The sequence below is a fragment of the Pinus tabuliformis genome, chromosome J (assembly GCF_031772625.1).
Source record: "Pinus tabuliformis cultivar Carrire ecotype Pingquan chromosome J, CPIR1, whole genome shotgun sequence".
Classification (NCBI taxonomy): domain Eukaryota; kingdom Viridiplantae; phylum Streptophyta; class Pinopsida; order Pinales; family Pinaceae; genus Pinus; species Pinus tabuliformis.
In genome coordinates, this window is record NC_142295.1 from 88,178,697 (window position 1) to 88,193,303 (window position 14,607).

Below are 14,607 nucleotides of genomic sequence, written 5' to 3' on the forward strand. Positions count from 1 at the left end.
TTAACTTGATAAAACAAGCAATCATAAACGCCCCGTCTTTAGAAACGCCAAATTTTTCCAATCGTTTCACTTTGTACACTTTCACTTCCGAGAAATCATACGCAGCCATATTGACTCAAGCAAATCAAGACAAAGCCGAAGCCCCAATTTCTTTCTTTAGCTCTAATTTACAAGGAGCTGAATTGAATTACTCAAATGTTGAAAAACAAGCTTACGCTGTTTTCAAATCAATAAAACACTTCAGAACTTTTCTTCTCAAAACCCACACCAAGGTGATAGTACCATTCCCAGTAGTAAGAAATCTTCTAGTACAAAGGGATGTGGGTGAAAAAAGAGCAAATTAGGTTACAACTCTGCAAGAATATGACATTGAAATCAAACCAGCAAACATTGTGAAAGGTCAAAGTTTTTGCAGGATGTTGGCAGTCAGAATCACAACATTTAGGTGACGAGGTACAAATCTATGAGGTAAGCCTTAACTACATTGAATCAACATATGCTGATATAATATTCGATTTAAAAGATGGATATGCACCTCCACATTTGAATTACACAAAGGAAAGAGCCTTGAGGTTCAAAACTAAATAGTATCAAATGGTCAACAACGTGTTGTTTAGAATGAATTATGATTTTGTTTTGCTTAGATGTCTCGAGAAATCTGAAGCAGAGAAAGTATTGCAGGAACTTCACGATGGACCGGCTGGCAGACACTTTGCAGGAGATGCTACAACACATAAAATCCTACGTGCAGGCTATTACTGGCCAACCCTATTCAAAGATGCACACAGTTATGTAAGGAAATGTAAGATATGTCAGACAGCTGCCAGAAGACAGAAGAAACCAACATTACCGTTACAACCAGTCAACATTGATCAGCCATTTGAATAATGGGGATTGGACATAATAGGTGAGATCGTTCCTCATTCTTTTAAGCAGCATAAATATATCCTTACAGCCACTGATTACTTCACGAAATGGGTTGAAGCAATTCCACTCAAGGTAGCCAACTCTGAGAACATTATCGAATTTATAGATCAATTTATCATCATTAGGTTTGGTTTACCTTTTGCCTTAATGTTCGATAATGCATCTTACTTTTTGGGAAATGCTATGATGGAATTTGCTCTTAAAACAGGCTTTAAACTTAAATATTCTGCTAATTATTATCCACAAGGAAATGGGTTAGCCGAATCCACAAATAAGAACCTTATCAAGATTATTAAACGAACTGTTGATCAAAGTCAAAAGAACTGGCATAAATCTTTAGTGTTTGCTTTGTGGGCAGATCGAATAACTTAGAAAACCTCCATCGGCACTTCTCCTTTTAATCTGGTTTACGGGAAAGAAGTTGTCTTACCAACATACATAACTATTCCCTCATTTGCCTTAGTTCAATTCATTGAAGAAACTCCTTCCTCGTTTATGCAACTTAGACAATTACAAATCCTTAAACTTGAAGAGGAACGAGAAAAGGCTAGAATTACCCATGTACATCATTAGCAATTAGTCAAAGCATCCTTTGATTCAAATTCTGTATCTTCAAAAAATTTCCAACTTGGAGACTTAGTGTTAAAATGGGATAAAGCCCATGAAGAGAAAGGCGAGCATACTAAGTTTCAACGAATGTGGCTTGGCCCATTCCAAATTATCGAGCTAATAGGCCCATCAACTTTTCTGTTACAAGATTTAGCAAGTAAGAGAGAACCTCTACTTGTTAATGGACAGGTCCTAAAGAAATATTTTCCATAGAAAATTATCTCTTCTTATCATTGTATAGTATATTCTTTAGTTAATTTTCTTTAGAAATAATAATACAAGTTGAAAACATTTACGTTTGGCTTTGCTGAAGGATAGTTTCTCTTTCTAATTTTGTTTTTCGCTTGTATAAGTAGAAATGGTTATGAAAATTAATCTTCATTCATGAAATAAATAGTGAGTGCTACAACTCCAAAACTGCCTGTTTTTCTACTAAATTATCCGATCTTTGATAAAACTTAGCTTCAGAAAGAAATTTTCTTTACATCAGTGAGGAAAAGTATCAATAACAAAGCAAAGTTTCTTTGCGGAAAAGCATCTTTAAACTCTACAATTGTCGTCCAGAAACTCTTAAGGAGCCAATGATTCCCCCCACTTGAGTAGCTTTCAATTTTAGAGTGTAATTCTAAAATATACTTTAAACTTAAAGGATAAGAGGTCTCATCAAGAGCCGACTTACCATGATCATAAGATTATAACTAACTAACATTACCAATACTGAATATCAAAACAGGGTAATGGATTGAGATTGATCAATCAAAAGACAAGGGGTTTCATCAAGAGCCAGCTTGTTCAGTTCAGTTACAAATCAAGTGAATGGCATTGTCAATTTTCGCCACCGAACCAAGACATTGTCCTTTAAGAAATAAAAGAAGAATGAATTACTTCAGTAAAATAAAGAAAGCATCAAGTACACTGAAGAATTCATATTTAAATTTGCATTCTTACTTAAGTGGGATACTGAATCATTGTTGGGTAACAGGTAACCCTGTCGAGGCTATGAATGCCTGCTGGCAGCAGAGGCTCTACCTACGACAAATGAGTATACCAAAACTAATCTAACGAGATTCTTTTGCTTTTATCTTTATAACCAAGTAATGACCGATGTAGGTAGAATGACTATCTGTGAGAAAAGGGCAATCAGAAGAAATATAGTTAGAGAAAACGTTGTTTATTGATAAATGAGCAATACTACCTACCTTGTATTCCATGCAATTTAGTTTTATTTTCAAAACTATCTTTATTTTAGAAGTCTTAGAAAATTCAAAAAAACTCTCAAAGATAGCTGGTTCTTCCAAGTGAATCGCCAATTGTTGTGCTTGTCAACAGCCCCCACATTTATTAATGTTAGTAGTAAAATATTACTTTAGTAAATGGGGACTCTTTCAAAAAATGTATATACCCAAAAAAAATCAATCCTAACATGTAGGTATTTCTTTCATCTTTAGAATAAATCAAGATATCAAACAAAACCTCTAAAACCATTAAAATGCTACTTTTTGTATTTAGCATGAAAAGCATCACAAATGATACCTTTCTAACCCACCACGATCTACGATGAAACAATCAAAAAAGTAAATCTATATTCGAAAAACAATCATAATGTTAGAAAGTCCTTAAAGCTTCTTTAAAAAGCTAAAATTCTCGCATCACAACATCGCTGTTTATAAAAGACTTCTCTTAAAAAGCTACCCCGAAGTATTGTGATCTGCGAGATTGCGATCTCCGAAATTGCGATGGTATAATAGCTTTCTCGCATCGCATTTCAATCATACGACACAAGCCTCAACCTATTATATGCCGATATTGCGAAATGCGATCTCATCTTGGACCCACTTCTTAATCTTTCCATCAACACATGCGGAGGTCCATTATTCGTTAAAAAGAGGCCCGATAAGTAATGATGTTTGTTTCTCACATCTTGCATCTCGCACAAACTCAAAAAATGGTAAGTTAAACAAAAACAAATTATGCGATATAGCAATCTGCGATATTGCTTTGCAAATTGCAAAATCGCTATTATCGCAGTTTGAAGGCTCACCACCCTAGGAGATTGTTTCCCGATTTACGATGTGAATATTTATGGACATTCAAGTTAAAGGATAACGGATCATTAGTGGGAATTTATGAAGAAGTAATTGCATTTATGTGTGAAAGGCCATTTAGAGTGATTTGATATCTTCTTACGTGATTTCAAATAAAACACCTTTATCACCTTTACTGGTTTTCTTCATCAATTCATTCCTATGTTTAGTATCATTTTTATCCGATAAACATCTCCTCTTGAAACTTTCAGGGAAAAACCGCAGATCAGAGAGCCGAAAGCAATGGTGAAGAAAGGGAAGCAGTCGTTGCTGAGAAGTCGGAATTGACTCATCTGTTCGCAGATACTACATGTAATAGGGAAGCAAGGACATCTACATGGGAGACTATGTATCAGTTACTGGAGGAAGAACAACCAAGGATTCTAGAGACAACGATTACAGTTGATAGACGCGATTACTCTGATGCTTCCATAAATGAACTTGCGTGCTCATTTCTGCACCGAATAGTCGCGCAACCGAAAATAATCCCCTATACCGACATGGTTAAGTGGATCATTGATGACGATGATATATCTGACAGGGAATTCAAAATAGGAGGCCAGAAAGTTATAGGATCTTTCACTCTAGATAACCTAAGGCTTATGTACCACCTGTCGGAGCCACAGGTTACCTATAACAGGCAATTTGTTGAGAAATTCATCAAAGAAAATGAAGACCCGGTGGACTGCACAAAGAATTGGTCAAATAATGAAGAAATAATCAAGAAAGACAAAAACGGTATGTACGCCACCGCATCTGTTTGTTCCCCTTTCTATTTTGTTGTGGCTATGCTCTGTAGACTATTAGGCAAACCCAATAGTAACAAATTCTCCTCAGAATGGTTGCCCTTAATAGATGCAGCCGTTAATGCAAGAATAATAGATTGGGCACAAATCCTGTCTGATAATTTAGCTAAAGCAATTATAGAGTATAGAAGGAAAAGGAGTATTGCTTCGAGGGTTTACCCTCCGTTTTTCATGTGTGCTTATGTTATGGACGCTATTTGTTTTGGTTCTAAATTCCTTCTTATGGGGTGGAAGTGGACTATTCAAGATCCACTTCCTATTCACTTCTACCACAAAGATATGTGGGAATCCAATTTTGAACCACATTTTTTCAAGATTTTTCACGGGGTTATGCTTCCCATCCATAAACGAATCTATACTAGAGATGCCCCTAGATTCTCCCAAGAAGCCGAGATAGACATGCTCCCAGTAGCCCGATGGTTCGGGGAAGATACATTTACATATATCAGAGTGTTTGGCAACATCGCCTCTGACCATGTTCTCCCTTTCTATGTCCTAGATAAATTAATGGCTAGAGAGATAGCGTATTAGACATTCAGTGAATGAGGGATGAGGAAAACACTGAAGGAGTCAAAGAAGGCCATTGGCCTCATTTTCTTGTATCATGTGGAGTGTTTGCATTACATGACCTTGGACATGCGTTCAAGGAAGTAGATAATATGTTGTCTCTACGACTACCTAAGTTCCCCGGAAGACAATACGACCCATTCGGTATTGTCAAGGATTTTACCACTATGGTCAAAGTAAAAATATTCAGCCATGAGAAGGACCCATTTGATGATGTTTTCTTACAGAAGAATACCTTCAGAGAAGTGAAACATATGGCACAAATACTTTTTTATCGAGAGGGTCTTGAGACATTTTATAGTTACAAAGAAAAGAAGTTATCAAAGGTCCCATTGGACCAATTGTTAATTGAACCAATAAGGGAGCCCACTCCCAGTGTAAGCATAGATGGTGACTCTAAGGAAAAATCTAAAACCAATTCTGGAAAGGCATCCAAGAAGTCTTCAGAAAATAAGAAAAGAAAGAGCAGGGAATCAATCCAGGATACAACCCAGTCTACAACAAAGACAGATGAACAGACTTTGACCATCAAGCAGACTGAAACCCACACTCCCCCTATACAACTAATAAAGCCTCTGGTAATTGATTTGGAAGAGGAGTGGGATAATTTCAACAAAAAACTCAACACAGAGGAACAAGCACCGGAGACACAAATGACACATCAAGAAACAACTCCGGAAATTATAACAGGGGGAACTATGAATATTTAAGAAATAGAACATATTCTCATTACCCCCACCTCTGAGATTGTTTTAAGAATAGAAGAAATTCCCCCTCTTGATGTATTTTATAGCCAACAACACAAGGACATTGTTAAGAGACAGAGAAAGAAAATAAAATTGTAATCTATAACTGTTACCACTTCAGAAAATGAGCCGATGGATGTCCTCTGGAAAGACTCATCCATCGACCCATCGGCCAACCTCGCTAGGCTCTCACAGTTCGCAGGTGCATATGCTACGGCAACTATTGACAAAGCAACAGAAGTACAATTGTTGCTTAAAGAAAAAGAAAACAAAATTTTGTCACTAGAACAACAGTTACAGCAAGCCAAAACCAACCAACAAGCAGAAATACAATTGGCTAAGTTACAACAGGAGTTCCAACAAATGCAAATAGAACATCAAAGCGGCTTGGCAGGTAAGGAGGCACAGATACAAAGCCTAACAGATTTGCATAAGGACGACCCAAAGATCGATCAGTTTTGTCACCAAAGCACTCAGCCTCAACTCCCAGCTCACACACCAAAAAGAGTTGCTATGCTAAAAAATATCGCAGTGGAACTCTCATTGTGAAATAAGTGACAAGTTAACAAGCCAAATTGTGGAATTGCGACTGGAATGTGATGAAATTCTGAAAAAGGTTTCAGATTTCATAACTTGGCAAAATTCTGAGAATGGGAGAAGAGTCGACATGCCCAAACTGGATGAATCACATAAGGAGATCTTATTTGAAAGTTGGGGTTCTCAGCTCAAAGAGGCAGAACAGGCAACAGAGGATGCGGCAGTAGTGACAAACAACGTCATTGAAGCTGTAAATTAAAATTTGCATAGTGCTAATCTTGTGGCAGAAACCACCCCTGGTTTCCTTCCTAATGCAAAACAACTTGAATTACAGTGGAAGTAGGCAGCAAAAGAAAGAACAGAAGAAATTAGGAAAGTGACCAGGTTAAACTTGGAGGCTTATTGGCAATATTTGGTAAAACTACACAGCCAATGTATGACCCTGAAATGCCTGATTGTTTCTACCGAGAAAATGGTGCCAGCGCTCATCAATGTCGTGTTTATAGGATAACTGAAAGCCGAAGTCGGCCAACCTACACTCCTCAAGACCATGCTAGATATTTGCAATCTGAAAGATTGAATGCAGGATTAGTCATTATGCACATTTCTATTTTTGTTTTAATTTTGCTTAAATTGAGGTAGGTCGTTTAAACCTCCTCAATATTTTTTTGTAATAATCTATTTTTAGTTTCATAAGTTAGTATTTAAACCCCTCTCATGCATTTAGAGAGGGGTCCAAAATTTTTATCAGAAACATTCTTCAGAACATGCACTTCTGCTCCCTTTGAGGAAGTTCTGGTGAGATTAATGGAACAAGATTTATTTTCTACTTGAATTTGACATCTTATATTGAAATTGCACTTTTGTACTCTTAGATGATGTTGAATGATTTGAAAGTAGATCAATATTGATGGAGCACATGAGTAGAATGTATTATAAATGGTACTTTTATCTCTTAATTCTTTTTTACTTATGTGTCAAGCAATACATTATCTTCACGTTATTTATGTATGAAAGTTTGAATTTTAGATTGCCATTATTGCACTATTGTATGATGATGATTTATAATTTATGCTAAATATATGAATGATTTTTATGTGATATATCTCTCATATCGTTTTGGCTAATTTTTTATACGAAACGATCATTGTTAAACGAATTCACTTCTTATCGTGATTGAATGATCTTTATTATCAATTACTTTCAGATATCATTTTAGATCGCATATTTCATGTTACTCCCAGGATATTTATAGTTAGATAAATATTTTTTATTAGGACAAACTGCATGTGATTATTAGTTAAATTAGATTAGTTTGAGGTTAAGTATTACTCCAAAAATCTTAAAAACATCATCCCGTTAGCACAAGCATAAAAATAAATTGGGAAACTGGTCCCATCATGCCCAGTCGGAGCCACTATTCCAAATGAAAAAGGAGTTGTTCTAAGGTCCGTATTGGGTTGTTATCCCCTTTGTTGAGGCAACAATTTTCGAGCCATCAACATACCCCTAAAATTTAGGGAGAACATATACATGACTACAGAAAGACTTCAAACTCGAAATTCCTAATCTAATTAAGTCAATTAAGCTTAATTAATTATTTACAAGTTGTTATGAGAATATAATTCGATTTTAATTCACAATTTAATTCAAGGAAAAATTAAACTGGAATTTCTTGTTGCCATTTCTCAACACTCCCTCTCAACAAGAAAGGGATTATCAACTACCCCGATCCTGTCTCTATGAAACTTGAATTTACTTCTTGACAATGCCTTTGTCAAAATGTCAGCATCTTTCTCCTTCGTGGGAATGTACTCCAACAACATAATTCGCCTCAATACACAATCTCGAAGATGATGATATCATATATCTATATGCTTGTACCAATCATGAAAAAATGGGTTTTCAAAGAGTTTGATACAACTCTAGTTATCAGAGTAAATCACAGTTGGATCCATCTACTGACCAAACAAACAAAACATAATCTTCCTCATCTAGATGGCCTCACATGTTTCCTGAATTGCAACCATGTACTCTGCCTCTGCCGAACTGAGTGCAATTGATCTCTATTTCATGTTATCCCAAGAAACTATTGCTTACCCAATACTGAAGATCCCTCCCGATGTGCTCTTCCTGCTGAATGGACTCCCTGCCCAATATGCATCGGAGAAGCCTTGAAGCTTCACTTCCTCTGTCCATTCGTACAACAATCCATATTTAGTAGTGCCCTTGAGGTATCTCAACACATTCTTTGTCACCTTCCAATACAACTTGGTAGGCCTAACCATCGCTTGAGTAAGCTGGCTAACTGCATAACACATATCCGGTCGTGTGTTCACCAAATACATGAGTGAACCCACAAGATTCCTGTAAACAGTAGCTTCCACTACTTCCCCTGAAGTAACATCCTCCTTCCTCCACTTACCAACTAGAGGAGTCTCCATGGCTTTTCTTCTCTCCATGCGGAACCTCCTGAGTATCTTGTTAGCATACTTGCCCTGAGACACAAACAGTTCCTATCACCCTGCCATACTTCCATGCCCAGAATGTAATGCATGAGCCCCATGTCCTTCATCTCAAGCTCTCTTGAAAGATCCTCCTTGAAAGACTTGATCAGTTGATCATCACCTGTCAAAATTAAGTCGTCGACATATATCACAATGATCAACAATTTACCTTCCACCACTATGTGGTACAGGTTCACATCTGCTTCACTCTTGGTGAAGCCCAGCCCAGTGAATTAACTATCAATATTGGTGTACCAAGCACGGGTTGCTTGCTTCAGCCCATACAACGTTCTCTTGAGTCGACACACATGTGACTCATGGTCAAAGGTCTCAAAACCTTCATGCAGCTCTATGTACACCTCTTCCTCAACCATGCCATTAAGGAAGGTTGTCTTTACATCCATATGATGTATCTTCCAACCCATCCACTCTGATAGTTCCAATATAGATCTGATCGATGATTACCTTGCAATATGAGTAAAGGTCTCATCATAGTCAATCCCCTCTACCTGTGAAAATCCACGGGCCACAAACCTGGCCTTATGCTTCTCCACGCTACCATATGCATCTTGCTTTACCTTGCAAATCCATCGAGAGCTCACCACTTACATGTCCTATGGTTTGGGGATGACATCCCAAACACTGTTACAAACTATGGAGTCATACTCATCCACGATGGCAGCAACCCAAACTAGTTGTTGCACTGCCTCCTCAAAGGAAGATGACTTTGTCTCAACACATCCGCTCATAAGAGCTATGTATCCAGTGTACCTCTCAGGTGGCCTCTTCTACATGTGCTAAGATGTGGGTGCCTCCACATTCTCTCTTGCATCATGCAATAACCTGTCATCCTCTCTGGTCCGCTTTCTCCCATCTCTGGAAGACTTTGCTTGAATGGATGTCTCCACTCCCGGATCCTCTACATGTGGCTGCTCCACATCAATCAGAGGCTCCTCAAACTTAGGAGATAAAATATCCTCAACCGCATGTAGTTGAATCTCCCTCTCAAGGGAAACTCGCATGGCCTTCTCCTCATCAAATCTGACATCCCTGCAAACCATTGTCATCCTACTGGTCGACAAGTACACCCGATAGTTGTGAGGTGTATTACTGTACCCCACAAATATCCCCAACTCTGCTTTTATCTCAAGCTTATTCCGTGCATCTTTCATCACATGGAAATATACCGATGACCCAAAAATCATGAAGTGACCAACATCTGGTCTCTTACCGGAAAAAGCCTCCTCTGGTGTCTTCATTCCAAGTATCCGATGCGGGCTTCTGTTATACAAATAAACAGTTGTGTTGCATGCCTCAGCTCACATGTGTAGTGGTAGGCCCTGATCATGTAGCATCACATGTGCTTCCCCTACAATTCTTATGTTCTACCTTTCAGCCACCCCATTTTGTTGTGGGTTATGGGGTGTCGTAAACTCTAGTTTAATCCCTTCTGCTGCACAGAAGTTCTTAAATTCATTTGAGACACACTCACCACCGTTATCACTCCTCGGAGCTTTAACCTTCTTTCCATACTCTTTCTCGGCCAATGCTTTAAATTCACAAAAGGTTGTGAAAGTTTGATCCTTCTTCTGCATTAAAAATATCCAACATTTACGAGAAAAGTCGTCAACAAATATAACATAATACATGTGTTTAGTCATGGATGATATCGAGAAAGGTCCACACGCATATGAATGGACTCGCTCTAGAATCGCCTCTGCTCGACTGTCTCTATCATGAAAGGAAGCCTTCGTGTATTTTCCCAAAGTACACCCCTTGCATGTATTAACTTGCTCTAGCGTACCTTTGGGAAGATCAGTAGAGACCTGTTGCATGATTTTCAAAGCCCCATGATGCAAGTGACCCAATCGCCTGTGCCACAACTAGCCAATGTCTCCTCTCTACACATTCTCTACTTTCGTGCTCAAAGCAACACAATCCTCTACCTCCAACTTATAGACATTCTTAACTCGAACCCCTATCTTCTTTACCTGACACATGGCTATGTGTCAAAGGAATGCCTTTCATTCGCTAAATACCACATCATAGCCTCTATTTCGCATCCAAACCATCTTCAGTTTCACCATCCTTGCTTCGATCTTCTACCAAATAACAAAAAAAAAGAAATATACACAATGTGAACAAATATGGGTCTTTTCTTTGCTCCAAGTTTCCTAGATCTCAATCCCTTAATCATAGTGCTCCTCAAAATCACTTTTTAGCTTTTGATGATAGTTTGATAAAGTTTTGGTTTGTACTATTCAAAGCACATGAATCCAATTTTGTTAAAATATATCCACTATAGATGACAATAAGGTCTATCTACTTTTGCAGAAAATGCAATGCTTCTTGATATAATGCATTTGGCAAACTAGAACTTTAAAAATATATAATTGTTAAAATATTGGAAAATATGTTTTCATATTGTAATAAAAATAATATTTTAAAAAATTGGAAACTAAAAAGGAAAACAAAAAATTACTTTGTTTACTCACATTCTTTCTCTATTTTTCTCCTCAACAGATAGATTATAAATGGTGATAGAACATTTTTTTAAAGAACATTAAACATTTTATATTTAAATATATAGTCTTAATATGTTATAAATTTATTTAGAAATGAACAAATTGTAGATGGTAATACACCTTTTTCTAAATAAAGATTGAAAACATATTTTTGAGAATTTCAAAATGTTCAAATTTGCACAAAATCATCCCAACTTGGGAATTTCAAAATTTTCAAATTTGCACAAAATCATCCAAATTTGGGAATTTAATACATCACCTTTGTCTCGAGGATGAACTATATTAGATGGTTCGAATTGTCCACCAACAACTTATGATGTGATTAACTTGAGAGACTTTATAAAAAACAAACCCAATTGTTATGATGCTATGATGCGACATGGTAAGAAACAACATTCAATAGAATGACATGCTCCATCACTACAACTTCACCATCAATTGGTGACAACAATATTCACAACGTCACCAACAACAACACTACTAGACTCTTAATATTGCCTTCTACATTCTCCCCCTCTTCATATTCCTCTCCCACTCTTTTTATCTTACACCTCTTTCTGTAATTGCTCGTATTACTTGCTTTTGCTTGTTGTGAATGAGTGATGAATTACAAGCTTATGACCCATATCAATTAGATTTACTAATGTAATTGTGTACTAGTAAATAAGCCTATTTGATTATAATGTTATCAATGACATTTATTAATGTGATTGTGAAGCCTATTTGATTATAATGTTAATGGTTAAGATTGGACATCGTTACCACAGTTACCTGCAGGCTCTAGAATCCTGCAGCCGCCTAAAATTGAGCTGCCATTAACTGCGGAATCTGATGGTTTGCATAACAATTGCGGACGGGGTAAATTTGAATTTAGTGTCGAATGAGTTTATTCCCAGCATTTGAAGCCATAACAGGTATGGTCGTGGAATGAGAGCTGAATGATTGCGTCGATGCTCAATTTAGCTCGAAACGATGATTTGCTCCTAAATTTGGTAAGGATTGACGATAGCCTAGCTTTGAAGCATTTCTGCATTTATAATTATATCTGGTGCGGGGTTTAGCCCATTGCGCCCATTGTGATTGAATTAGTTATGTATTATGCTTTTGAATTTGATCATGAAAGCCTAGACCATATAAATTTAAACTGAATTTGCCCACTTGTTGAATTTGGAAAAATTTGTGGTGATTTGTGAGGGGATTTTTTTGTTTGTTTTTGTTTTTCAACGGAATTTGGTTAAGGTTGAAGCTCATGGTATTTTATCTGTTTTAAGTTTCGTTTGAGTAGAGATTTATGATGTCTGTGGGTTAGCTGTTTTAAGTTTTGTTTGAGTAGAGATTTATGATGTCTGTGGGTTAGCTGTTTTAAGTTTCGTTTGAGTAGAGATTTATGATGTCTGTGGGTTAAAGTAGACGGATAATTGAAATTGTGCAGTTTATTTGAGAGTTGAGGTTTATAGGCTGGAATTTGACTTCATCTCCATCTGCTAAACTTTAAGTGCTTGAAATTTTTAAAGAAGCGATGGACAATGCCTTGCCCATGGTTCCGGGGTTGCATACACGGTTAACAGAATTTGAGAAGTTTTCCAAAAATTCAAGAGATAATGAAGAGAGATTTAAGAAGGGAGAATGGACTGATGGTGCCATGCATTCTCTGCTCGATGCATATGAAGCTAAATGGAACCACCGAAACCGGGGAAATCTTAGGGTCGGAGACTGGGAGGAAGTATGTTCACGTGTATCCAATCGTAGCAGTGGAGTGAAGTCCTTGAAAACACCCGTGCAATGCAAGAACAAGATTGAAGCTATGAAGAAAAAATATCGATCCGAAGCCCTGGAAAGTTGCAGTAACAAGGGGGTCAATTTCTCGTCTTGGCCCTTTTTCTCAAGAATGGATCTGATGTTGCGATGCCCGACTCGGATTGCAGGCATTCCAGGTGGTATGGATGCCGGATACGAAGGTACGTCTTCGATGGAAAACGGTGAAATATCTGGTTTTCACGAAGAGTACCACGCCCATCGTCGTCATCCTAATCATCAAAAAAGTGAACAAGAGAAGGACGTCTTAAACCAGTTATTGCAAACAAATGATAATTTTCCTAGTATACTTCCTGAAAGTGATACCAATGCTCCCGGATGCAGACTTGTAGCTAGCCCTAGCCGTAATCATAGCCCTGGACCCAACCATAGACCGAAAGAAACTCGTCCAAATAAGGCCAAATTGCAGAAGACTGGAAATAGGAGTTGTGATTTTGTTACTTCAAGTATTAAATCATTTGCAGACTCCATCTTAAAGCTGCAACACACAAAGATGGATATTTATAAAGATGCTGAAAGGTTGCGTGCTGAAGCTGAGGAAAAGCGAGCAGAACTGGATCTCAGACGGACTGAGATTATCATGAATACTCAGTTGCAAATTGCTAAACTACTTTCTTGCAAGACTCACAGAAGAAAACCAGCTGCCTGTACTTCTCCAGTTCATTTGACCACTGCTACTATTAATTCTTTGTCTTTAGATACTGTGGTTCTAGTAAATGTCACTGATGTTAGTGGGCAGACTGTGCAGTCTGTTTTCCCTGGAAATGAGTACACTGTTTCTCATCTGTCTTTTCTGCAACCCTAGGGACAGATGTTGGCCATCAATATGGGATCATAGAAGTGGCGCTTTGGTGGATCGAGGGTCGATTGTGCTTGCTCTCACCAATGTGTATATGGTGTATGAATCTGAGCCAAATATCTGCATAACTGTCAAAATATGCTTAGCAGGTTCTAACAAATCATCAGAACTACTTCTTATGGTTGTAAGTTGTAACCACTATCAAGAATATCAGATACAGATACAGAAGTACGCATCCTTATGGCAGCATTGGAATATTATCTTGTGCTTGTACTGTTTTATGCGTGTTCATTAGTAAATACTCCATGAAAGCAAGCAACATAGAAACATGGGTTCATATTGGGAATTTTCTGTGCTAAGCCGTCTAGCATGTTGAGATTTTCAGGTACTTGTATCCTAGGAACCTTTTCTCTACAACATTACCTGGAAGGATATGAACATCTACAACATTATCTTAATGTTGGGTTGTGTAGACTATTCTGCATCTAAATTTTAGGTAGGTCATTTATTTTCGCATGTAATAAGCTTCGATGTAATGTGAATGGTATTAATGTCTACACGGATGTTTCCTCGACAAGCCAATATGCTAGGTTAATTGAGTTATAAGAGTTTTCGCTAAGTAAATTAAAAATAAATTTTAGATGTTCTTTAAAAAAGCATTCAAGTGACATGCACATTAATCCGT

General features: G+C 37.4%; 1 protein-coding gene across 3 annotated transcripts; it reads left to right on the forward strand.

Moving 5' to 3' along the window:
• The first annotated feature begins 12,037 nt into the window (after positions 1-12,037).
• LOC149225644 (uncharacterized) lies at positions 12,038-13,979 on the forward strand. Of its 3 annotated transcripts, none has more exons than XM_089377224.1 (2): positions 12,038-12,300; positions 12,741-13,979. In XM_089377224.1, exon 2 carries the CDS (start codon positions 12,828-12,830, stop codon positions 13,926-13,928), a length of 1,101 nt encoding a protein of 366 aa, XP_089233350.1. In that variant the 5' UTR covers positions 12,038-12,300; positions 12,741-12,827; the 3' UTR covers positions 13,929-13,979. The 3 variants fall into 3 exon arrangements, with proteins under 3 accessions (XP_089233350.1, XP_089233352.1, XP_089233351.1); XM_089377226.1 differs by having other exon boundaries at positions 12,805-13,979; XM_089377225.1 differs by having other exon boundaries at positions 12,823-13,979.
• The last annotated feature ends 628 nt before the right edge of the window (positions 13,980-14,607 follow it).

What these genes read in the sequence shown, in the direction of transcription:
- LOC149225644 (XM_089377224.1), top strand. Translation starts at nt 12,828, where the DNA reads ATGGACAATGCCTTGCCCATGGTTCCGGGGTTGCATACACGGTTAACA.